Below are 24,037 nucleotides of genomic sequence, written 5' to 3'. Positions count from 1 at the left end.
GGATTAGTTACGACACGCCCGGCGCCGTGCAGGTACCGTGGCCACGATAACCACGGGCAGACTGCGGGAGCAACCTCAAAGGGGTACACCGTGGTGGCCTGATATGCGGTAATATTACAGTGGCGTTACCGCCGAGGGACCTTTGGCGGCTCATGTGGCTTTCACGTGATTAACCGGTGCATGTGTGATTACTAAGCAGTGTTCTAGAACATTTCCGAAACAAGAAAAGCGTGGCTCAGCCTTTCTTTCTGCCAGGCGGCGAACACCGGCACTTCCGGATCCGTCATTCACCTTTTTTGCAGCTAAATTAGGTATATTCATACTCCAGACACGGTTTACGGCAGGGCGCCACCCAGCTTGGTCCGCGGTAGGCAGTGCCGGCCCCTGTCCTGTGAAGCATCCGAGCACCCACGCCGGATGATAGTTGACTGGGCGACGTGGCATCATTTTGGCCAAATATAGCTCGATAACGTCGTAGACGTACATCCATCATTTTACTGCAAGGAGCTTCCAATATAGTACAGTCCATCACAAATACACAAAACAAAGAAAGAGGATATCCTCGCTCTTCTTCCCATAACGCCATGCAATTGAAAATGAAACGTTGAAAAGCTGCTTCCGACGCCCTTCCGCTTCGCAGGGTGTCATGGTACAACCTCAAGGCCAATTGACTTCGCCTGCGCGATCACACTCTTACACAGCCCCTCCAAGCTTAACCCAGACAATCTGATCTCTGACTGCTTAATCTTGGCGATTTCGTAAACATGCTTTAGCGACACCGAGCCGATGCTCTCATGACCCGGATTTCCACCACCGCGCAGACGGCCAGCACGCTCGTCCACTCTTGCGGCCTGGAGTAGAAGCCAAGATGTCGCTGGGGTTCGAAGTTCGAATGTGAAAGATCTGTCAGGACGCACGGTTACTCGGGCTGGAACCGGCACGCCAGGATTGATGTGTGCCGTGCGGGCATTAAATTCCTGTCATACGGGAGCGGTTTAGCCGAGGAAAGGTAAGGTACAGCGCAGGAAGGAAGCAGCTTATATACTCACCTTGCAGAAATCCATGCTTTTCACACCCTTGCTACCAAGAGCCGGACCGACGGGAGGACTTGGGCTGGCCTGGCCAGCACCAACGATCAGCTTGACGATCTGATCTTTTGGGACGATCTTCCGCGTAGCCATTGTGACGAATGCTCCGGGGACTCTGCCGGTTTCTTGAAAGCTGCGATGTACTTCGCTGCCAACCGGGACCTCCTTTGCGATCCTGCAGCGGCTTCTGCTTGCTCTATGTTGCGCTGGTCTATCCGAACCGAGTCGCTTTTTCTTGTCCGAAGTTTTTTTTGTCGTTAAGCGGGCGTTTAGGTAACCGCCTGAGGATCGCGCTTACCGCATCCAATCATGGGCTGCTATGTTTCGGAATAAATTTATTCCGTTACCCAGGTCCCTGACATCGTCAGCTTCCCTGCAACCTCCGTTTCCCGAAATCTTGATCTCTCGCTGCCCAACCTCAGGTTCCTCCGTAGCGTGATCAAACAATCCTGACCACTCCATCACCATGAACTGGCTAAAATCTACGTGAGAATATTCTTTGTGGCAAGCACTATCAAAAAAGGTTCTTCTCGGCAACTAACTACGTTGTGTTGTATTTAGCTTAGCCACTGTCGCTGGTACCCAAGAGCCCATCTATGGCCCCACTGCGATCCAGTCTGTCGCAGAACAAACAAAGACAGCTCCCTATTCGGAGCTGAAAAAGGATGACATGAAATGGAAAGCTATGCAGTCCACTTGTGTGGAGACTCAAACGTTCTATATTACGTCCGACCAAGGTGATCAGGCAATGGTCCAAGTGATCTACAGCAATGTCGCGTGAGAATCCTTCAAGGAGTGCCTGGCGCCCTTAATCAAGTCCTATGCTGAACAATGTGTCTTTCTTGCAGCGGACTTCATACGACATGCCATCTCAACACCAAGATTTACTCCACAGACCCCCAGATCCCGCACAAGTGGCACTCCGATACCATCCACAATCACATCTTTGACGAGGATATGCTGTCATTCGGCGGCGACAATGTTGCAATAACCCTCAGTGAGGACGGTACTTCTTACACCATCAAGTCCGCCCTCAATGAGAATAGCCTTGTCAATCTCACCATGACCCGTGTGGCCCCAGGCTTTGTCGCCGGGACCAATGGTACATCGAATTTTGGTACCGACCCCGAACGACCCTGGGGTAGCATGCGTCACTCTTTCTGGCCTCGATGCAAAGTCGAAGGGACCATTATAACCCCGGAGCGGGAAATAAACTGTAGTGGAAGGGGATTCTTCGTGCATGCATTGCAGGGAATGAAACCCCATCATCTCGGTATTTTCATTTATTCTCCCACCCGGCTTCTATTTTACATTTTGCTCATACGTAACTTAGCTGCGAGATGGAACTTTGCCAACTTCCAAAGCCCCACATATTCTGCCATCATCATGGAGTATACCACTCCCCCATCCTATGGATCGACCGTCGTCAATGTTGGCGGCATCGCGAAAGACGGGGAAATCATATATGCAGGGACTTCGAATACGGCATCGCATGGGGAGATCGTCAAGGACTCGGAAAATGACTGGCCAGAGCCAAAGACTATCAAATTTACATGGTCTGGCCAAAACAAGGACGACAAGGAAGTTAGTGCCGTCCTTGAAGGCCCCCTTGGACAGAGGCTTGATAGAGTCGATGTCATGGCAGAAGTCCCTGGTTTCATTAAGTCAATTGTTGGCAGTGTTGCAGGGACAAGACCCTATATCTACCAGGTTGGCATTATCCCATGGCTTTTCTTGTGCCCCCAAGCTTGAGAGTGGTTGCATGCTGATACAAGTTATAGTATTCTCCTCAGGAGAAGCTGAGTCTGAAACTCCGTGTTGGAGATACGGAGATCACCGAAGAAGGGACTCTTTATTCCGAAGCAACCTTTATATCTTAGAAGACTTAGAGACCGGCTTGGCTCTATCCTTTTGGCTGGTTGGATTGGCGTTAGAGTTGTCTTTTGGCATGTCTGAACGAGACAATCCGTTCGCTTTTTATCATTATTAGAACAATTTTAATCCTAGTGAAAATATAGATCTCCTTGGGAGATCTAATTGTCCTTCAAATGATATATAATTTTGTCGAGTGAGGATTTCTGGAGTTTCTCCTTGCCCATTGGTCTACACAAAGTGTTTACCAACACCTAGTTGAGTTCATACGTTGGAAGGCCCAGCCTCCTTTTCCCAGTCGTACTCGGCGACAAGCAGCACATCTGCTGCGAGTAACACAACAGTTGTCATGGCCAAAAAGGCTTTCTTTCCCTCCTTTTGATCCTTTTCCCCTTCCCTTCATCCTCCTCTTTCTCTTCATTTTCATTCTCGTCCCCGAACCTCGTTACCCCCTTCCCTTCATCGCTCAAAAAGTCAACATATTCCTCCCTTTCCAAGAACAACTCCACAAGGGTATTTTACACCATGACCATTCCATACTCTACCCGCCCACTTTCTTCCAAGGGAATGGAACACTTGACTCATTTACGCTAGTAAGTTCGAATCCCTCCCTTGCCAACTGCTGGCGCCATCTGAACCGGGTAGCGTGGAATCTTTGGGTCCCGGGTCGAACGACAAAGCCGAGAGAGCGTTGCTAATGCCCTTTTTTTCCCAATATACAGCAGGAAGCAATCCAGAGACAACATTATCGGAATCAGTAAGTGCAATGACTTTGTCATTTTGCTTTCTTGTGAGAGACGTTGATGCTAAAGGCTGCCACAGCTCGCCCGGCTATCCGGTATGTCAGAATGCTTGCTGCATCTCTCTCCAGGACCAGTAGTCCTTTTTCACCTTTTATGTGAGCCTGCAAGTATTTACTTTGCTCACTCCTTTGCACTGTCTATTTAGCCGTCTGGCCAGACGTGGAGGCGTCAAACGTATCCAGAAAAGCATCTACGATACCGCTCGTGAGGTTCTCCTGGATCGATTGAGAATGGTAGGCTTACTCGACTCTCAAAAGATATTACCTACTTTGGCCTTCCTCTAATCCTATACCCAGATCATCAGACAAATTGTCGAAGTTCTCGAATCGGGAGGTTCAAGTTCGAAAACGAGAAAAGTGAGTCACCGCTGTGCTTTAGGATGATATATGACGCAGAGTTCGACCTATCATGCCGTGACTAACTTATATTAGACCGTTACAACTGAAGACGTAAGCTTCCCTTGTTCGGCTCAAGCAATGCTAGGCTGATAATTACTAACCGCTTGATGGGAAGGTTGTTTATGTTTTGCAGAGGGTAAGTACATAACTTCATTCCGCATCCCTTCTACCCATTAATTACATACATATCATATGTATTGCAATTGGCTAATGAGACCCAATCCTCCTGCAGATCGGGAGTCGTATTTATGGTTTTGGCACAACGCTTAAACTTAAGTGATTGTTTAGCTTGTTCTAAACCTATCGACGCTGTTTTCGGTCACCGGGTTTTGTGTGGTCTGTTTGTGATCTTGGGCCAACTGGGCTTACGAAATTTCTGATGTCGGTGGAGCATGTTTACTGGGATTTGTGTTCGATATAAGGCATATCATTTCTTTACTTTTTTATGTCTATCGAGCAGGGTTACGTACTTGGCAAGTCAATAGGTAGACCATGCGACATATTTGATTGTTAACAGATATGATGTTATTTACGCACTGTATTCGGAGATCAGGCCTTTAACAAAGATATAAAGCAAAACTGGTATCATATCATAGTCACATTACACATAAGGCATCAAAAATCCATGTCATCATCATCGCAGCCCAACTTAGCAGGGAGGCTTGTCCACATTTGATGAAAAGGCAAAGGGTCAATAATCTATAACACAAAAATGTGCTCATCACATCGAATCAATGGATAAAGCTCGTTTCTGGGCTCGTTTTCTTGCCCTTTCCCTGCATTTTTTGTTGTATGCCGTGTATTCTGAATGATGTTTCACAGCTTCTTTCCACCCGTCAATGGACTTCTTGATCCCATACGCCGCAACTGAGAGTGTGGCCACGTCTTTCAGATTTCCCACCAGCCGCTGCTTGCGTGCCTCCGCGGGACTGATCTTGCCTTGGCTCAATTTTAACAGCCGCTCTTTACGCTTTTCTCGGCTCTCGTAGAGCTCGTGACCGGCATGAATCGTGGCCACGGTGGCGAGGCCGGCAGCGAATAACCCTTTCCCGAGTATCTTGCGACGAGTGTGTGCCTCGTCGGTACTGGAGCCGGAAGATGAGCTTGTGTCTGAAGAAGAGCTGGAAGACTGGTCTGATCCATCACTGTTGCAGTCATGACAAGGCACGGAGCATGATCTTCGTGGACGGTATCCATCAGAGCAGTACTCATACTCTTCCGAAGAGCTATAGAACTCTCCAGGGCAGTAACCAGAGACGCTTTTGGTTCTACGTCTGTGAGAAGAGCGGGATTTGCTTCTTTCATCGTCACACCGGCCGCGCGACAAAGATCTATACAAGTCACAGGCCTTTTTGCCTGCCGCAGCCAGTATGCCGGATGGAGTCAAATCTTTAAACCTATTCTTTCTCTCGGCTTTTGGAGATCCACCATGACAGGATTCAGACTCCGAATGATCATGGTCCCGCCGTCGACTCAACCTAGGGGGTTCAAAACCCTGGCGCCCACGGCTTCTTCCACGAGACCTCGGCCCAAATGATCTAGACCTAGGGGAACACCGACGAGAAAGCAGCGAACGACCTTGAAACACGGTCAGTCTCATCTCTCGAGCAAGTAGTCTATCGCACCACCAGCATCTAGAATGGACCAGGTGGACCCATCTAACGCGTAAACAAAGTCCAACTTACGTGGAGAAGCTTCAGGTCCATGACAGTATCGGAGGAACGCGTCTTGGTATCGAGATGGGGAACGTCCTGATACTCGGCTCCGCTCGCAGTAGATCGTCTCTCCACCGGTAGAGACCCACTCTTGATACCGAGAGCCAGGCGGAAAGTCTCTTTGGATTTCTTCCACGTCGGATCTGAGACTCTCTGAAGGCCAACATGGGGGATGAGAAGGATATGGAAGATATGAATACGCCATGGCTGCGGGGCAAACACGGCTATGGAATATAATACTGACACGGAGTCGAGCAGTAGGGTTTGAATAAACCCGCACATTTCTCTGCGGCCGGCGATCTCAAGCCATCACCTGCTCGTGAGACCAGCTGCCAGCGTGACCCCGACAATGACGTCAGTGGGCTAACCGTGTGGTCGAGATCGCGCTCGCTGCACCTCTCGGTGTGCTGGTGGCTTGAAGCGTCCTTTGGTCGTATCTTCAGGGTATTCCATAACCGGCTACTCTGTGGTATCTCAGAAGCATTTCTCACAAGTCAAATTTGTGAGTTGGTGTACGGAGTACTCCGTAAGCAAAGCACAATATGTTCAGAATGGGGCTTGGAAAGATGCTGGCCAAGGCTTCAAGGGCCATCCCACTATCACGAGGTCAAGATGAGGACGACTAGTTATATCACCAAAAGTCCCGTGCTTCAATGGATGGGGGGTCGCCGTTTGCTTGTTTGCTCCAAGGATCCATGGACGATTCTCACCCCTTGAACCGTCGGCCATTGTTTCTACCCATCAATCCACAGATCCGGTGATGTGATTCCTTATTACAGGCATGTGTAGGATATGCGCGGGTATATCCTGACCTGACACAATATTTCATCATGTTGACCGACATAGCATCGTCAATGCCGGAGCGCAGCCTTGATAAGAATACGAGCTGCCCGCCCCCGCCGTCGGTTCAGCTTTTTTCTCCGACCGTCCGGCGTCAAGCGTGAACTTCTCCTCGAGTGCTGAGCAACAAAGACACTCCCATGTAGCCAAGATATGCATTCGCAGAGAGGTTGCATGCTATCGACAAAGTCGCGAAAATGCTTTATAGCTTGCACTGAGAGGACCGGAGGAATCTTGGTGTGCGAGTGTTCCGTACATCCACAAGCCAGGCATTTGACAGGCATTCGACTCTTTTCACGTTGCTTATTTTATCTAGTTACTCCGTACGGAGTAGTCAGTTAATAATGGGCCCACCAGAGCTTACGACAGTTGGATATCTAGTGACGCCAACGTTGTATTCCTGCAGGCTGCCATGCTTGGGCGGTTGAATTTAAGACCCAGCCGAGAAACGGTGCGCAGACCTCTTTAAAATTCTTCAACTACGACTACGGAGTATTTCACCTTATTTACCGAAGCTGTTGGGCTTGGGTATGTAAGTCAACAAGCATTTTCCAAGCAAGAGGTGTCAATATTGAACACTGAGTTTCTTTGTGTAACCAACTCCCTGTGTCGCCGATGACACCCATGGAGCAGGATAAACAGGGGGCGAATCCCAACTCTAAAGGAAAGAAGCATGGTGCCAAACCAAACCCTTGCTACTCTGAAACACACCTCCACTGCTTCAACAGGAGCGTGAAAGCTGAGACCCGGGAACAGAATGGTAGATCAAGGGTACATGCGGGTTGAACCAACATGGGCATCCTTGGTTGGAGCATGAGTTCGAGTGACAAAGTGACAGCACCGCGTGACAATGGCTTCCTTTGGGGATCTTTGCTTTATTTATTCTAGGTTGAAAATAGCAGATTAAGAAAACTCCATGCTCTACGCCGTATATACACTCCAGACTTGGTATCTTGAAAATATTTTGCATGTGGGTCGCTAGATCAGGGTATATTGCATAGACTTAAATATCATCCTCAAGTACGGAGTAGAAACCACCCAATTTTCAAAATGGAGCAAAAAATCCCAAGAAACTCCAATCTCCTCACTCATCCATGTCACTCTTCAAATGAGTACCTTGCGCGAAGGGATAATAACCAGGAGCGTTAAAAATGTCTCCATCGTGTATTCCGTAAGCTCAACGACTTCTCTTGGCCAATATAATCTGCTCCAAAAACGCCCGAGCCCACTTCTCCTGCTTCTCAAACACAGTATTAAACATCATAGGTAGTGGCTTTACCGAATTTGCATGATCATCAGCGAAAATCGGCCCGTCCAATGTTCGTAGTCGACAGTTAGCCACAACATCCGTTAAGAGGCGTGTCCCAATACCTCGAAAGCGATACGTCCTCTTAACCGTCCACGCGCGAATAATACCCGTCCACCTCGCGGAGCTTTTCCGCCTTGATGACCTTGGTCGAACGCCCAGCATGTCGGGAGAAGTCATCGCCTTTGCGATTCTCAGGACAAGTACCCCGACTACTTCGCCGTTTTCCTTGGCCACCAGGATCTCATCTCGTTTGTGCGAGGCACCGGTTATCGAGTTCCCCGACAGCCATGGCCAACTTCCAACTCTTTCAATCACATCTGAATATCCCCGTAGCATGGATTTGACTATGAGCAGCAGCATGACACTATAGCCGACCCATGTACTCATCATAAGTATCACATCGCTCAACGATCCGGTATATAGTAATTTCACACTAGTTAGGAAGAAAAGAATCGAAACTGCTAAAATCAGTGGGTGGAAGATAATGGCCTTTGCCGCCATTTGACGTTGTTGGGAGATGCTTTCTGCAATCAGCTCGAGGGCTGCAGCAGCATCTTCTTCTGTGGTCGCCTGCGATATTTGTATGGGAAGATCCGCAAGTAGAGGATCTATCTCGGAAGCATAGCTTGTTTTCTCATCTAAGTACGCCGGGTCTGATGATATGTGGATAGTTGCGTCATCGGAGGAAAGCTCCGTTGAAAGTGGATGTCGAGAGAAACGTGAAGACGGGTTGAGTGTTTTGGGTGTGTTCAAAATTGATATAGGAGTGGACGGACTGTAAATATCTTCTTGGTCGGCGGCACAGATCTGAAGGTTTGCACGTAGGTAAGAAAGAAAGGCTAGTATTTCAATTCGAGTTAGACAAGTTCGTCGAGCTACCCAAGGCCAACAATGGAATGCTACTAGAGTTCCATAGGCTTGAAAGAGCTGCGTATATTTGCGCAATGCCTTCAAAGTATGCACAATCACACCTGCAGCCGGCTTTGGAGAACTCACCTAGAGGAATAAGTAGCCCTGGGACCTGATCTCCCCCGGTCCAATGCTGCAACCTCGCTCCATTCCCATCATCACTGCTATAAAGCAAAGGCACACGGGAAAGAACCGAACTTGACTGTGACGGTACCGAATGGGGAGACAGGCGTAATTCTCTTAACTTCGCTGGCCGCTTCATTTTGTGGAAAAGCTCGAACAGCAATCCAGGCTGGAGTGTATATAATTCGAAGACATCAATAACAGAAAGTCGGGTAAGAAGGCGTAGACCTCGAGGCACCGGGTCAAGGGCACAATTAGAAAACTAAAATCGTTCCAGCGAGAAGGCGATATGCCGGGAATAGAGTAGTTAATATGTTGAAAAGAATTAAAACAGGAAAAAGCTCCTCAGGGCCTCGCTTTCATTCACCAAAAAGAAAAAAAAAAAAAAAATCTCTGTGTGAAGAAATAAAGGAAAAACCCCCAAACAAGTTGGCCGGGAGTCGATAGCTAGATAAGTAACCAAAATGATAGCCCACAAAGAAAAGCCGTAACAAAATAAAAATAAAAATGAAAAACGGAAAAAATCACCCCAACCCAGTCAAAACCTGGCCCTCTTTTTACATAAAAAGAAGAACCTCCGTGGAGGGGAGGGGGAAAATCAGCCCTGAGGATATCCCGAGTCGAGTCTGCCCTTTTCCACTCTTCCCCGCCCTCCAGCTGCGGGACGGGTTCCAATCACCATCGCTCATTGCTTCGTTGACGTACGGCAAAAAAGAAAGTCCGGGGCCAAACGAGAAGGTTCACCAAAGAGACGCCTCGACAGCGAGCTGAAACAAAGCCCCAAACGGGGCCAAGAGGGCGAGAATGCAAGAAAACACAATCCGCAACCGCTGGAGCTTGCGTCACGCCGCCAAGGGATCAGCAGCTCCTTGTCTCCTCTTTGGCTCCATTGGCAGAGTCCGGCGGCCACCTCTGCGGCACCCGTTCATCGCTGTCGGGCTCACTGGATCCGGCGATGGGGATTAGCCTCAAGCGATCTCTGATCTTCAACCATCCTGTGACAAGGGAAGGGCGAAGACGTTCGGCGGGCCTCCGCTGTTTCGGATTGATGTCTGACCCCAATCCCAGGCTTCCCGCAGAGTTTTAAAACAAGGGGCTCCCCCGCAAGAACGTTGAGAGCAGCACTCTTATCGACTGGATATTTCCGCAGCAGGAGTCAAAAACTTCCGGCAAAAAAATGTTTATATTAACTCTACACAGTCGTTCCCAACTAATACAAATCTTGAAGTAAAGTCAAATCTAACCATTTAGCTAAAAACACAAGTCGACGAAGGAGATGGAAATGTAGTTCAGGATATAACAACAGGCGAGAAGTAGACAAAAGGGCAATGGACACAAATTAAGGGGAAAATGGAGACTAGAAGACCAGTGCACCAAGGAAAATACTCTCGATGGAGCTGATAAATGTCAACAGCAAGTAACTCGCGGGTATCCACCAAACCAGGACGAGATGATGGGCAATCAAAAATGCAACCGGAACGCCTCCAAAATGTTGGCGAAAACGAAAAGAAAACGAGCGGATTAAAGCTTCCAAATCCCTTAGTTCCATTACCCATGAACCCAGACCCGAAAAAAAGGAAGAAAGTGAAAATGGTACGAGAGACAATAGTCGCCGAGTGTGCCCGTTTCAATTGCGATCACGCTGCGCTTTCACCCTGCTAGATCGCAGCCGCTTCGATCATCAGTTGTTCTCCTTCATCCAACAACGTCGTAATCTTGGCTAGGTTGGCAATCATGCGTTTGCCATGACCAACCAAAAGTAACTTCTCGGCATTGCCAGGGAGTCCCAGATACGTAGGTGGTTCTCGCTCCGGCAGCCGGTTCACCCACTCGTTGAAATCGCGGATACCGGTTGTCGAGGGCAGCAGTAAAATTTCGTCTTCGATGCCCGGAATCAATTTATGATCGTCCTCGAACGCTGCTGGTGTCATAAACGTTCGCACAAGATCATTTAGCAGCTTCAAGTCTTCAGCATCGTCTATCTTCCCACCATACGTTTCAGTGATTAGCGTGCGAAGCAAGTCCCAAGGGAACTTTTGCGGTGCAACGTTGGATCTGCCCTGAGCCACTGACGCCACCCAGGTGTCGATGATGAAGGCGCAGCACTCGTACTACAAAGGCATAATACGTCAGCATAAAATCTCAAGCAATACAAACGAAACACTACTTACGTCGCTGTCATTGAACTCCCAGAAGCCTTTCCATCCCAAACTTGGCGCATATCGTAGTCTCTCCTGGACAACAGCATGTAAGAACGATAGCAAAAGGTAGATACGAGCCTTCTCAACGGGTGGTTTGCTCGCCCTCAAGCTCAAAGAAGAGAGGGAATCCTTCATGTTGGCACGGATTCCAGCGGGTTGTTCGTACATCAGGACTCTTGAAGCTCGGATCAGATTTACGGGGATCTTCGGACTCGATTCCATCGAAAGGAAGAGTCTAAAGTTAGCATGCGGCTTGAGTGAATCGAGTCGTTTCTCTAAACTTTGCAGCCAAGATGGTGCGAGGTGAACGTTCTTGACCAAGACCCAAGTTCCGGTTGCGGCCGCATTGTTGATTGCCTTGTCTGCGCTCTCGAGGCCTTCGTTAGATCCCATGGCGATATTGGCGCAAGTGGCATGCATTCGCTCGACAAGTCCATCGACTTTGTAACTAGCGTCAAATCCGGGGCTGGAACTGAGCGCAATCGGAGTGGTGGCTGTTACTTGGTCAACGACTTCCTTGAGATCTCCACTGTCTTCAAATAGCGATCGTCCAAATACTGTTACGACAAAATTTTCCGCAGCAGGGACAAACCTGTCCATTCGGAAGAGCTTCACAAGCAGGAGGGAGCGAAGTTGCCGATCAAAAGCCTCCGTGCTATCCTCCCAGACAGAGGGGACGAAATTTTCTGCAATTTCTTCAGTGAAGAACTGTTCCCAGATTTCTTCCTCAATAGTTGGAATGATGTTCTTGAAAACAACCATTTGGGAAGCCTTGGACATGACGATATCCTTTGCTTTAGGAGCCGTTGAGACATCCCATCCTTCCAAAGTCGGGTCGAGAATGTCGTCAATAATGCTCCTGTCCATCTGATATGGAGATGCCTGTGCTAGGAGCATAGCTAGAGTTATTCTATCCTTCTGAAGCAGGCCAAGAGATGTTCGCTGGAATGCAGTGATGAAAAGATCACGTAGAATAATATTGACTCTGGCGGCATGATCCTTCTCCTGGGATAAACGATGATTATTGTGCAGGACATTGTTAAAGATATCGATAAAGTATTGGAGAGAGAACTGGTAAAAATGGTTGAGGTGGTGAAGCTGTTCGAGAACAGCGAAGACAGCACTGCATGATCTGGCAATGACATTGTATTGCTGCGTAATATTCTCGACTTCTGTCATCACACCCTCTGTCTCCACCATCTTGTTCGAAATCTCGGCTGCCTCCTTCTTTAGCGTTTCAAGTGTTTCGATAACGTTATCATCGTCTAGAATGTTACCGCGGGACTCATTAAGTGCTTGAAGAAGCCGTTTTTCTAGCTGACGAAGATGGATCTTAAATTCGCCTTGGAGCTTGATAAGGTTCGTTCTCCGCTCATCGACGTCAGGACGCTCTACTTTGAGCACTTCATTGAGAGACTGAGTTTGCAAGCTGCTTTGGGTGACCGTGAAGTTGACAAATGTGGTTCTGCTGCATACATCAGGAGGGAAGCAGGCAGATGGGTCTCGTGTCGACAAAAAGAGTTTGAATGCCGGCGAGAAGTCAATTTCTTGCTTTCCAAGTTGGATGAGGACACGACCACCGGTCTTCTGGTACTCTTTATTGAGAACATGATTGAGGATCGGGTCCAAGTGTTCAGCGTCCTGGATGAGGATGGGATTGCCAAATCGTAGTGCACTCTCAAGTTGTTTGATGAACGAGTCATCCAGGAAACTTGTGACAGTTAGTTTTCGTTCTTTGCTCTCCTTCTGTAAAAATTCGGTAACTCGACCGGACGGGTCAATAATGAGAGGATATCTATTGAACCGCTTGAGAATGATTGCGTTCTCCGTACACAAGTCGTCGACGGGAAGAGAGTTCTCCTGCCAAGATAGCCTTTCATCTGCGTTGGAGAGATATTCCGTGATTGGATTGTGTGGTTTGAAGTTGATACCGGATTGTGCTAGTTGATTTACCCAGTCATCAATCATGGCCTTGCGGAACTGCTGATCGTACAGCCCACCGTATGCAAGGAAAGCGGCCGCAATAAGAACGTCTCCCACTAAAGTAGAAATTTGGGTTTCGAAAGATTTGCTTCCCTCCTCCCATCGAGAACGTTCGGAGGATAAGCTGTCAAGCAAACGAACGCTTCTATCAACTTTAAACTCCACTCTTGACATTTCTGCTTTGATTGCCTGAGTTTCACTGATAAGAGCTGCGTATTCGGCTTTGTATGTTGCAATGCTATCCTCAAGGTTGTTGATCGTGTTCTCAATAGCCTGTGCTTCGGCTTTTGTCTGGAGTGCCTGGTCTTCTAACTGAATGACCTCTTCGCGGAGCGGGCCTACTCGATCTAGGATCTCAGAATAATTAACCTGCGCTTCCACCCACTGAACGAGCGGGCCGCAGGCTTTACTAGCACGGTTAACTCTTTCGAAAGTGAAATCTTCCTTCGACAAGTAGTCGTTGTTCATCCTGGTTCTAAGGCCGCGGGTCATCTGCCTTTCATTATCATAATTGACAATGCTGGCAATAAAGTCATCTCTGCGAATAATACCTTGTATGGTTTTCCAGCTGTCCACTCTGTGACCGAGAAGCGTGCACACGGATTCCAAAGCAAGACGAACGCCCGCAGGGGGGTTCGCCATAGAACGAACTTCTGTAAGATGTTGTTTCTTGATATTGCTAACACTTTTCTGGGCTTCAATGACGGCGGGCTCGGCTCTTGCAAGATCGTGGAGTACAATCTCTTTTCGTTTGGCAACTTCTTGCTCTTGCTTTTCGAGTGCTGCTTGAATTTCGAGCGAAGCGGATTTACGCTGTTCCGCCTCCCGTTGATCGGCCACCATTCGTTGTAGTTTTTCGTTGGCTTCTGCATCTTTCTTCTCAAGTTGACTCTTCTTTTGGGCTAGACTTGCTCTCAAGTCCCTGACTTTGTCGACGGTCTCCCTGAGTTTCTCCAAGCCAACATTGAGATGGCGTTGCTGTTCCTCTAGGTCTTCGCGTTTCTCATTAAAGAGCCGGACGTACTGCGCAACGAAATCTAGATAATGTCGAGGCGTGAGATATGTAGTTTTGCCCTGTTGCTTGTGCAGGCGTTGGTTAAACCGATGCAAGGAATAGTGAATATAAACCATCGAGTTAACGACGGTATCACGATGAGACGCCGGGAGGGAGAGAGCTCGATAAGCTACAGGAATACTATCCGGGGCAATGAAATTTGGTTTATCGAGATCGACGGATTGTGTAAGTTCATAGCCAACCTGGTATAGAGCCTGATCAGACCAATCACCAAGCCAGTTGAGTACGCAGCGATTGAAAAGTGCTGGACTAGTGGCAGCTTTGGAGGATAACCCGTCTTCTGGAGGGTTCATGGTGAACACAACATGGAGATTTTTGACGATTTGCTGGGTGAACCACTTGTAAAGCTCTTCTTGCGAGTCCAGAAGAAGGCCTTGTCGTTGAGCTCCTTCTTTGCAAGCAGTCATTAATGATGCAAATTCGTCTCCCTCAAAGAGACCAGGAACTTCGGCGTTAGCGAGAAGTGTATTCATGCGTTCCAAAAAGCCTGAATCTAGGACGTTTGACTCGTCCATGATAAAGCAAATTTTCTCTCCTTTACAGCCAGCTCTGCGAAGCACACTTCTAAGGTCCTCATCAAAGTCTTCCGCTGAGTACTTGCCGTGTACCTTGATTTGGAATACTTTGAGGCCGTTCATCCAGGCAACAAAGCGAGACAATGTCGTCTTACCACTTCCACTCACACCAATGAGGATAAGATGGCCTTGAGGTTGTCGGAACACACGATCAATACGTAGCGCATGCTCCAATACATCGTTGAATAACACTAGAGGCACATCCACCTCTTCCTCGCAGAAAGTTTTCAGTCTTGCTTTCACGAACTCGCGGAGTTGTTCCTGCTCTACCGGAACATAATGTTTCGAAAGCCAGTTCGAGAAAAGAATTGGGGCTTTCAACGCTTGCTGCTCATCGATAGTTGGGAAGTGCTCGAAGGCAATGCGCCTGACGCTGTCAGCGGTCCACTGTCTTTCATCCTCCTCTACGAGTCGGTCCTGGAATAGTCGCAAGGCTTCATGAGCCCATATCCTAACAAGGCCTTCAACGGATAGATTCTCAAGTGGCTTGATAGCCTCGTATACGCCACGAACCCATCTGGTAAGCTCTCTTGGGGAGTAGACATAGTGGGGTTGGATTTTTGGAGTGAACCTGGCTTGAGATTCCAAATAGAACTGGACCATAGCCTTTGTGAGAGCTTCAGAATAACCACGAAGCATAGGAATGATCTTGAGAATCGCAGTGTTGAAAGTACCGTAGATTTGTAATAAGGAAACTTCTCCCGGGTAATCGACCATAATCAAAGGAGCATGACGGAGGAATCTCTCACCAAGAGGAGTTCTACCAGCATCAGTAGGGGGGTTGCAGGCACCAACGAACTGAATGCGATCCAGAGTAATCCAAGTCTTGTCCGAAGTTCTCCAGAATCCGTTTTGCTCGACTAGTTGTCGCAAGAAAGAGATGGCACGCTGTGTTCCGTATTGATCGGGGGCTGGAAGGTTGATTTCGTCGCAGAAAATAACGAGCCAACGGCCAATTTGGCTTGGTGACATTATCACGCCATTAAGGGTCTTCTTATATTCGCAGTACTGCTCAAAAGTTTTAATCAACAGGTCTGGTGTAGTCGCACTGGAAAAGTTAAGGCCAACAACTTCCATATTCGGCAACTTGCGAAGGGCAGAGAACAGCGTCATGGTTTTACCGGATCCCGGTGGGCCGCAAAGCAGAAGGGGTTTGTGCTCGGCGAGCCAAGAGTATAAAACGTCCTCATGTCGAACGGTATCCAAAGTTGGGATAATGACATCCGTTTGCGTGACCGAATGAGTGTTGATTTCCACAGACGGCACTTGAGACTGCCAAGTTGTCCATTCGCCCTTGGGTAAAGTAACATCATAATCGATGAGGGATGATGAATTGCCAAGCAAGGGGGTATCAATGGTTGAGAGTGCCGTGACAAATTCGCCAAACGATTTTCGTTCTTCTAACGGACAGTCACCAGTCAATGACCAGACGAGTGCGAGGAGTAACTTTTTGGACAAATATGCATCCATCTGTTCTGCTTCTAAGGGGAAGTCCATATGTTGGATATTATACTCCAGAATGTTCCGACATGCCTTGTTGAGCAAGCTGAAAAGCGTATTAAGGGCCCGTATATCGCTGTATTCCATGATGTGGGTATATTTTTTGGCTTCCTGGAGGGTTTTTAGAATAAGATCGTCCCTTTGCAGTAGCTGGTCAAGAAACAATGCAAGTGTTTTCTGGGTGTCCAGGGTTTTAGCAGACGCTTGGCCAGTAGGAACAGTGTCGTCGTCGAGGTCTTCGAACGTTCTTGTTTTCAGGGATTCAATATAATTTGTCACCATCATATTCGGAGTCACCGTATCGTCACTAAACCACACCATACCACATCGGCTGACAGTGGCCAAAGTAGCATACTTGAGGTTCTCAACTTCAAACATAATGCGAACATTCGGTGGGAGGTTCAAACGTTCACCGTTGGGCAATGTCAATAATTTATTGTCGTCCAACACGCTGTTCAAATTTTCAACCCATTCTGGGTCGACGTCGCCATCAAATACGATCCAATGTCGTTTGGAATCTTCACCACGTAGATTGTCCACAATCTTTCTTAGGATGCCAGTAAAGAGACCATCTGTCCATTCACGGGTCGTGCTGTCGAGATTCCCGTACAGAGCCTCCTTGGACATGACCTTGGAGTCAATAACGTGGCAAACACCTTCGATGCCTTCGACTTTTTGTAGGGCTTGTAGGAGAACTTTCCAAGCTGAACTTTTACCGGATCCAGACCTGCCAACCATCATGACGCCATGATGAATACCTTGAATTTGGTATAACTGTAGAGTCTTCGTGATCCATGTGTCTGTTGCAACGAAATGGTTCTCAACAGCGATCTCGCGAATAGCTTGCGTCAGCTTTTCAAAGTTGGCAGGCACATACTCAACGCCAGGGAAATCTTCAGCCTGAATTTCCAGCATCATTTCAACATCCTGACGAATGAGTTTAGGCGCAATTGTTTCGCGAACGCTCTGGACGATAATTTGTGGTTCGACTATTTCATTGGGTCCAATATCACCATCGGAGTTGGCAAGGCGAAGACGTTTCAAACCACCGGAGCTCACAAGCACACTCTTCAAGGCTCGAAGGCCAAAATCATAATGCGCTTGTTTTGTGAGGCGAGTTGAGCAGTGATCAAAGAAAGGAACAGTCTGCCGGGACAGTGCTTTAGCCTGTTTGAAACCTTGGGAAAACAACATGACTTCAGCAATGAGTTCCTTGTCCGGTTTAGACATAGCGACACTTCGGAAAAGTTTCTTCAAATTGTCCGGCAGGTTTGAACGACCAGCATAACCAGGATTCATCGTGATGAAAATTCCGGTATTAGGATTGACACGAAGACGACGCCCAACCAACTCAATTTGAGCCTTCGTTTCATCATCAGTATTCTTCAGACCAATTTGGATGTTCTGAATCTGCTGAGATACTGCGGAAAGGATTCTTTCCTCGAGGCGGTTAAATTCATCGAAACATCCCCAAGCACCAACCTGGCAGATACCCAAGAAGATCCTACCCATAGCTTGGAAATCAAATGTATCATCACAGCAGAACACGAGAGTGAATCGGCCAAGTTGCAACCCGAGTGCCTTAACTGATTCGGTCTTACCGGTACCTGCAGGGCCATATGGAGAGCCACCCAACCTCTGACACAGCGCTTGAGTAAGGGTGAGGAAACACCGATCAGTAAGTGGGGTGCGAACAAGCCGTTCGGGAACACCGAGATACTCAAAACCATAGTCCAATTTCGCATTGGCCATCTGGACGTGAAGGCGCTGCAAAAAGTCACCCTCAGCACGATAAACGTAGCGCATTTGTAGTAGCCACAGGTAGTGCGTCGGGGACGAAGCATTATTATCAATCAACTTCGCAATAGCATCGCGCTGGTGAACAAACTCGGTGATCATGTGTTCGCACTTCTTTCGTGTAATCGGATCCAGTTCACCAAGGACAGTAACTGCTAGAAGGTCGAGGACTCTCGCTTCAGAATCGTACAAAGCTTGCAGCCCGCTACCACCGTCCTCGAGGGCTTTTTGGACTGCATTGGTCCATACAACCTGACTTCCAAGGACAACGATTTGCGCTGGATAATTTGCGAGGTAATCACTAAAAGCGGTTTGGTCAATCTCCGTGGCTGAATAAATAGACTCGAATTGCTCAATGGCTTCCGCAAGGAGCTCCGCCAGGGTCGACTTCATGCTATTTTCAAGGGCCGCGAGCCAATCATTGATTCTGGGAGACTTAAGCAGAGAGACCTCTTTTTTCAGCCTCACTTCTTCACCCTCTTTGGAAGTAAATCCGACGATATTTCCGTCATCATCCATCACTAGTCCGGACAATCCAGCAAACATTTTCTTGAAATGTTTCGCAACACGAAGGGTATCATTGCTATTGCCGATGATTTCCAATAGATCCTCGTCACCGACAAAATAAAAGCGAGGGAAGGACACACGCTCCCGCTCGAGATATTCACCGAGAGCTTTCTGTATCTTATTGAGGAGCTCAGCCAACCTTTCAAGGGACTTCTGTACTCCATTAATCGCCAGAACATCAAGGACAAACGGCGATTTATAGACTTTCTTCATCACAGCAAAGAATTCCGAATTTATGTTTTGAAAACGGCCGGATTCCAGGGGCAGTAGATGCTTGATATCCGCATTTCCAGTGAAGACACCTTCAAGGTAGACCCATTGTCGCTGAACGTCAATCCAGACATCAAAAAGCACGTGTACACGGTTTAGCTTATCTTCCCAGGAAGTAGCCTCTTCCTCGAATTCTTTGTAGTACGGTGAATGTCTCATCGCCTGAAGAGAGTTCAAGTTTTCACTACATTTCGCAAACAAATCATCGAAGCCTTTGATCAGACGGCATTTGTTCTGGTAGTTCACAAGGTCCAACGAATAACTCTGCCACGTTTCGCGAACCATTTTTAAGAACTCTTCGAGGGCCATCTCTCCTTGCGCTTGAGTGATGATATCACGAATCACCGCCTCGCTGGCCGCAAGATTCAGATCCCAAACATCACCAAGAGCCAACGAAACTTGGGAGAACCGTTTTCCCGGCTTGAGGGCCTTGAAAATCTTTTGCCAGTGTCGCTCGCGCACCGCTTCGGATTTCATGTCGGAAAGTAACGGATTAACCTTCAGTAGCTGGCGGAGTATGTTCTGGATATGCTCAAACGCAGCGTATTGCCTCATTCGACTAGGCATTTCCTTCGTCATTCTAATAAGCCCATCGAGAGATTGTCGAAGCTTACGAGGTTGGACACTGTTCCAAAGAACGTCCCTTAGCTCATTCAGGCTTTTCCAGATAGTTGATAGGGCAGCCCAAACAGCCATAAAATCCTGAACCTCCTCAAGAATGGCAGCAAGAGCGGTTTCGGGGCTACTAGGGAGATCAAGCGCTTCTTTTGCTTTTGAGACCATCTCAAATTCGGATTGCAAGCTTTCCAGACGGGATTGGAAATGACTAAGTGTTCTGGATGCCTCTTCGGGAGGAGTGGAGCCAGATACAGGCTTTTCTTCGTTCCACTGTGAGATAATCTCGGCAATCTTGTCGTTGATTACTTTATCCTCAGCGGTAATCTTGGCCCTCAAAGCGTCGGTCTGGTCTTGGACCGTCTTGCTCCTACGCTCTAGTATATCATTGAGAGCTAGCCATTCACCGTCAACCTGCTCAACGTGCAACCAGTCGTTGGGGAACTGATAGCGCTGACGAGCAAGGGTGGCCTGACCCTGTCGGAAAAGATCGACCTCCGGTTCCCACACCCGGGCTTTGCGTTTGCATTGCTGGACAATGGTAATGAATGACACTGCATGCGCGGTTGACGATGCTTCTAACGACTGTCCCTCGAGGTCTCTTCGGGCAGCCTGGAGTTCGGCATAAACTTCTCGCATCCGGGTCCCGAGCTTTCCACCAAAATTCAGTAATATTTCCCGTTGCCATTGATCGTACTTCGCATTGACCTTAGTTTGAACTTGTTCATAATCGATCCTAATAGTACCAAAAGATCTTCTAACTTCAGACGTATCAAAAGTTGCGCGGCTTCTGCGAATCTCTTGAAGTAATTGTAACCATTGTGACAGGTCATCGCCAAGGACATCATAAACATATGAGGATTGCAGATCCCATAAAGATTGGAACTGCAGCCATTTTTCAATGTATTCGGAAATCTCTTGCAGTCTAGCTTCCACCACAGAGTAAACTTCTGTCAATTCATCGGCACAATATTGAGGAAGTGCAGAGAAATGCGTTTCAGAAAGACGAGCTTTTTCTGCATGGATTGACATCTTATATCTCGACGATTTTATTCTTTCCAAGTTACACAGAACCCCAACCCATTGATCGAAATGAGAGAACCAATTGGCTCTCGCAAATTCTAATGGGGGATCCAGGTGCATAACTTGATTCCTCATCGATATCTCGTGAAGGAGGTTGGGAAACTGGATGTTCTGGATTTGAGCTTCTTCTGCTGAATCGGAAAGTTCTCCATGGCTAATTTTGTGAGCTTGTTCATGTTTCGCTTCCTGGAATGATCGGATCCAGTGCCGAATCGCTCTACGTAGTCGATCCTGTAGAATTGACTCGACCATGTTGTTCAAGTTAGCGACCCAGAACCCGAGATTAGCATAATTTTCCAAGTTCAGTTTGTCAACGGCGATTTGAATTTGGTCAAGACGCTGACGAAAGGCATCGGCCTCGTAAGGGCAAGACTTGAGTTCAAGGATAGTTTTCTGAACGGATTCGTCGATAGAAGTCAATGTGGCAGATTTAGCTTGCAACACAGATGCTGAGAGAGCAAATTCTCGAACAAACTGAACATGCTTGCTTTCGCCTCGAGCGGGTGTAACAGAAGGGTCCACAGAGCCGTTGGCAATGCCCTGTTTGACATGAAGCTCGTACGAGTGGATGAATGATTCCCATCGCAGTGGCAGGCCCTTCATGATGAGAGCTTGAACATCATTCTGATACCCATTCAGGAGTATGGTTGCTTGTGACATCGATGCGATCGCCCGAATAGTCTGGTGCAGCGTTCGGACACTTTCCATTAAGCTGATCGCAAAAGGATATACACGCTTGGCCTCCTTGGATATGCTGTTGATTGCGTGAGGAATCTGGAAATTTAGCCAAACAAGGTTTCTAACTTCCTTGAAAAGGGCGATTATTTGTGCGTCGAAATTAACGACAAGTTCGAAGGCGTTACCAGCAGCCCTATTGCGAGTAATGTTAAATAATCGTCCAGATATCGTGATATTTCGTCTTTGAACATCTTGTAGCCAAGCTTGGTAAACGGGTCGAGTGTCGAGCTTCTTACGGAACATGTTACTTTCGGCTTGTAGCTTCTGTCCTTCGGAATGAAGATCCCAGTCTTCTCCAAGGACATCTTCTACCTTTCGCATGTACCCATCTAATTGTCGCTCGATCTGTCGTGCCCAGATAATGGCACCTGATACCGGTGGAAGATCTCGTAGCTGCGCCATTGCATGAGCTTCTGAATGGCCATACTGCTGTTTGAATCGTTCATGTAAGGCAGCGATATCCTTTTTCACATCATCGATCAATTCGGTCTGATATTTCCCAATAGCACTCCTGATCTTAGGGCGGACCAGCAAGGCATTGAATTTCGAAAATACACGGAATTTCTCGTTCGCATTCTGCGCGGTGGCAAGGCGATCCCGAAGTCGTGCAATTATCAGGTTTTCAACCCGGGATGTTCTTTCATTATACGCAGTCTCTTCCCGAATCCATCGCTCCGTGCCTTTTGGCGAAACGTCAAGAACATCGACGTCTTTCAGTGGTGCATACGCTTGCCTCACCTCTTCAACAGCATCGACATCTCCGATATCATCAAGAGCAATGGTATCAGTTTCAGTGCCTAAAGGACCGCCAGGCTGGGTTGACCTGGGGCCAAGGACATTCATAATCGTGCGTTGAAGTTGTTCGTGGTTCGTCCGGAACGTGTTGATATATTTTAGACGATCCTGTGTCTCCGCATGTTTCGACCTGACTTTAATGGGGATGAATTTCTCATTTCGACGCCTCATGGCATCACGAGCGACGTTGGTGAATTCCTTGATGTTCTCGTCCCATGCACGCCATACTACTTGGGCGGCGCGCATTAAAGAGCGGAATTCCTTAAAGTCAAGATGCATGATCGCCTTGCCATTGATTAAAGTGTGTATTCTTGAATCAAGATCTCCGGAAATGGCTTCTACAAGAGACAAAGCGCGCTTGATCGGGTACGGGCAAAGGCGGAGCTTTTTGTTCAAATGTGCGAATATCAAGTTCAACGCCTCCTGGACCTTCTGCAGAGATGTTGCTGACTGTAATTCTGGAAGAGGAAAGTCGCGAAGCAGTTGGTTGTATTTCTGCACCGTTTCTGCAGCTTCCTTTAGACCGGTATCTGCGACAAAACTCAGGGTAGCTTGGTAACGTTTAGCATGTCGGAGGATATCCATAGTCAGCTGAACCCCATCCGCTTGAAGTTGGGCCTCGATCCCCTCAAGAGCAGTTTCCATGTCGAGCCAAAAGTTGATCTCTTGAGCCGCAGAGCCGCTTTCAGGGTCGCGAGACATCTTTGTGATACTTTGAATAGACTTGATCCACCCATTAACAGTACTCTGAATACTGTTGATGACAAGGTGGTTCTCGAGCACAGCACCTGGGACAAGCTCTACCGACGGTTTCACGCCTCGGAGTTGGGCCTCATCTAATGCCGACTGCACTATTTCATGCATGGGGAGGTTCAAAGCCGGGATTTCTATATTTTGCTGAAGATGCAGCAGGCTAAGTTCGAGCTCGGCGATCTTTTTCTTCGCACCTGGTACACCAGTTTTGGCGTCCGCGTCTCCTTTCGTTTTGGAAGCATCTTGACCCCTTGTGTACGCTTCAAAATATGGCGCTAGGGCGAGATGGACAAAGGAATGGAGGACTTCATACGGTGAAGTTGCAGGGCCCTGAGATATGGCCGTGTTACTCGAAGCAGAAAACCCCGGTAATGTGAGAACCTGGACCTGTGATGAGACAGGGATCGCGGGATCAAGTGGCGATGGTGATTTAAGAAACGCGACTGCGGCAACCGTATTTGATGCTATTGATATCTCCGAGTTAAGAGTGTAGATGTATTGGGTGGATGAAGCTTCAACAAAAATGAGAAATTCGTCAGCTTCTCAATCCTAGCATCAGCGTTGGAGGTTGCATCATTACATACAAGGTTCCTCTTCTGTTCCATTAGTGTCCTCCACTTCAGCGACTTCCTTGTGAGCGTAGATCGCGGTCTGCGACTCGGAAGCGAATCGACTGCATCTTTGGAGTGTTTCCGAATATTTTGACGTTGACAGCAAGCTTCCGGTGCTCTCTAAATCTTTCCTTAGCGCCCCTAGAGTCCCCTGGAGGACTTCCGCCAGGTGTTGGACAACGATAGTTGGATCCGTAGTCGGGAACGTTGTTGGCGGAGCGAGGCCATTTGACACCCCTTGCGAAGCGACCTCCATCCTCTGGTACCCACGAACCCTAACTAGTCCCACGGGTTCATCGAAAAGGTGAACTTAAGAGAAAGGATCCAGGGTCATATGTACATCGACCGATAATGTGGTGGTCGTTAGAATCATGTAAAAGAGAAGTAAAAGAGTCAAGCTCTCCTGTTTGACAATGC

At 47.9% G+C, this 24,037-nt stretch overlaps 7 protein-coding genes across 7 annotated transcripts; 3 read left to right on the top strand and 4 right to left on the bottom strand.

Moving 5' to 3' along the window:
• Positions 1–348: 348 nt before the first annotated feature.
• On the bottom strand, positions 349–1,305 carry CIMG_09189 (mitochondrial 54S ribosomal protein YmL19). Its single transcript, XM_001239567.2, has 2 exons — positions 1,050–1,305; positions 349–977 (listed from the first exon to the last, which is right to left on the bottom strand). The coding sequence occupies exons 1-2, from the start codon at positions 1,179–1,181 to the stop codon at positions 645–647; spliced, it is 465 nt and encodes a 154-aa protein (XP_001239568.1). The 5' UTR covers positions 1,182–1,305; the 3' UTR covers positions 349–644.
• Positions 1,306–1,505: 200 nt separating this feature from the next.
• CIMG_09188 (survival factor 1) lies at positions 1,506–3,163 on the top strand. The gene is made up of 5 exons (XM_001239566.2): positions 1,506–1,574; positions 1,650–1,865; positions 1,937–2,361; positions 2,422–2,798; positions 2,870–3,163. The coding sequence occupies exons 1-5, from the start codon at positions 1,555–1,557 to the stop codon at positions 2,966–2,968; spliced, it is 1,137 nt and encodes a 378-aa protein (XP_001239567.1). The 5' UTR covers positions 1,506–1,554; the 3' UTR covers positions 2,969–3,163.
• A 161-nt stretch (positions 3,164–3,324) lies between these two features.
• Positions 3,325–4,694, top strand: CIMG_09187 (histone H4). Its single transcript, XM_001239565.2, has 8 exons — positions 3,325–3,553; positions 3,683–3,717; positions 3,783–3,798; positions 3,909–3,996; positions 4,060–4,119; positions 4,195–4,212; positions 4,277–4,297; positions 4,394–4,694. Exons 1-8 carry the CDS (start codon positions 3,486–3,488, stop codon positions 4,439–4,441), a joined length of 354 nt encoding a protein of 117 aa, XP_001239566.2. The 5' UTR covers positions 3,325–3,485; the 3' UTR covers positions 4,442–4,694.
• Positions 4,647–6,131, bottom strand: CIMG_09186 (uncharacterized protein). Its single transcript, XM_001239564.2, has 2 exons — positions 5,847–6,131; positions 4,647–5,739 (listed from the first exon to the last, which is right to left on the bottom strand). Exons 1-2 carry the CDS (start codon positions 6,079–6,081, stop codon positions 4,883–4,885), a joined length of 1,092 nt encoding a protein of 363 aa, XP_001239565.1. The 5' UTR covers positions 6,082–6,131; the 3' UTR covers positions 4,647–4,882.
• Positions 6,132–7,660: 1,529 nt separating this feature from the next.
• Positions 7,661–9,844, bottom strand: CIMG_09185 (acetyltransferase). The gene is made up of 2 exons (XM_001239563.2): positions 9,022–9,844; positions 7,661–8,864 (listed from the first exon to the last, which is right to left on the bottom strand). Exons 1-2 carry the CDS (start codon positions 9,194–9,196, stop codon positions 7,894–7,896), a joined length of 1,146 nt encoding a protein of 381 aa, XP_001239564.1. The 5' UTR covers positions 9,197–9,844; the 3' UTR covers positions 7,661–7,893.
• CIMG_09184 (uncharacterized protein) lies at positions 9,565–10,144 on the top strand (the record flags this gene model as incomplete). Its single annotated transcript, XM_001239562.2, has 2 exons — positions 9,565–9,795; positions 9,836–10,144. 2 exons carry the CDS (start codon positions 9,565–9,567, stop codon positions 10,142–10,144), a joined length of 540 nt encoding a protein of 179 aa, XP_001239563.2.
• A 76-nt stretch (positions 10,145–10,220) lies between these two features.
• CIMG_09183 (dynein heavy chain, cytoplasmic) lies at positions 10,221–23,988 on the bottom strand. Its single transcript, XM_001239561.2, has 3 exons — positions 23,594–23,988; positions 11,229–23,521; positions 10,221–11,168 (listed from the first exon to the last, which is right to left on the bottom strand). Exons 1-3 carry the CDS (start codon positions 23,874–23,876, stop codon positions 10,716–10,718), a joined length of 13,029 nt encoding a protein of 4,342 aa, XP_001239562.1. The 5' UTR covers positions 23,877–23,988; the 3' UTR covers positions 10,221–10,715.
• Positions 23,989–24,037: the final 49 nt, after the last annotated feature.

This window comes from Coccidioides immitis (assembly GCF_000149335.2).
Source record: "Coccidioides immitis RS genomic scaffold supercont3.5, whole genome shotgun sequence".
In the NCBI taxonomy this organism is placed as follows: Eukaryota; Fungi; Ascomycota; class Eurotiomycetes; order Onygenales; family Onygenaceae; genus Coccidioides; species Coccidioides immitis.
The sequence above is the reverse complement of the archived record's forward strand: the minus strand, read 5'-3'. Positions and strand labels throughout refer to the sequence as shown.

What these genes read in the sequence shown, in the direction of transcription:
- CIMG_09189 (XM_001239567.2), bottom strand. Translation starts at nt 1,181, where the DNA reads ATGGCTACGCGGAAGATCGTCCCAAAAGATCAGATCGTCAAGCTGATC. An exon ending in AAAGCATGGATTTCTGCAAG is followed by an intron (nt 978 to 1,049) that starts GTGAGTATATAA and finishes CCCGTATGACAG; the next exon opens with GAATTTAATGCCCGCACGGC.
- CIMG_09188 (XM_001239566.2), top strand. Translation starts at nt 1,555, where the DNA reads ATGAACTGGCTAAAATCTAC. An exon ending in GTGATCTACAGCAATGTCGC is followed by an intron (nt 1,866 to 1,936) that starts GTGAGAATCCTT and finishes TCTTTCTTGCAG; the next exon opens with CGGACTTCATACGACATGCC. An exon ending in CAAGACCCTATATCTACCAG is followed by an intron (nt 2,799 to 2,869) that starts GTTGGCATTATC and finishes TACAAGTTATAG; the next exon opens with TATTCTCCTCAGGAGAAGCT.
- CIMG_09187 (XM_001239565.2), top strand. Translation starts at nt 3,486, where the DNA reads ATGACCATTCCATACTCTACCCGCCCACTTTCTTCCAAGGGAATGGAA. An exon ending in TCCTGGATCGATTGAGAATG is followed by an intron (nt 3,997 to 4,059) that starts GTAGGCTTACTC and finishes TCCTATACCCAG; the next exon opens with ATCATCAGACAAATTGTCGA. An exon ending in TTGTTTATGTTTTGCAGAGG is followed by an intron (nt 4,298 to 4,393) that starts GTAAGTACATAA and finishes ATCCTCCTGCAG; the next exon opens with ATCGGGAGTCGTATTTATGG.
- CIMG_09186 (XM_001239564.2), bottom strand. Translation starts at nt 6,081, where the DNA reads ATGGCGTATTCATATCTTCCATATCCTTCTCATCCCCCATGTTGGCCT. An exon ending in TGGACCTGAAGCTTCTCCAC is followed by an intron (nt 5,740 to 5,846) that starts GTAAGTTGGACT and finishes CCGTGTTTCAAG; the next exon opens with GTCGTTCGCTGCTTTCTCGT.
- CIMG_09185 (XM_001239563.2), bottom strand. Translation starts at nt 9,196, where the DNA reads ATGAAGCGGCCAGCGAAGTTAAGAGAATTACGCCTGTCTCCCCATTCG. An exon ending in AGGGCTACTTATTCCTCTAG is followed by an intron (nt 8,865 to 9,021) that starts GTGAGTTCTCCA and finishes TTGAAATACTAG; the next exon opens with CCTTTCTTTCTTACCTACGT.
- CIMG_09183 (XM_001239561.2), bottom strand. Translation starts at nt 23,876, where the DNA reads ATGGAGGTCGCTTCGCAAGGGGTGTCAAATGGCCTCGCTCCGCCAACA. An exon ending in TGGAACAGAAGAGGAACCTT is followed by an intron (nt 23,522 to 23,593) that starts GTATGTAATGAT and finishes TTTTTGTTGAAG; the next exon opens with CTTCATCCACCCAATACATC. An exon ending in GGGAGTTCAATGACAGCGAC is followed by an intron (nt 11,169 to 11,228) that starts GTAAGTAGTGTT and finishes ATGCCTTTGTAG; the next exon opens with TACGAGTGCTGCGCCTTCAT.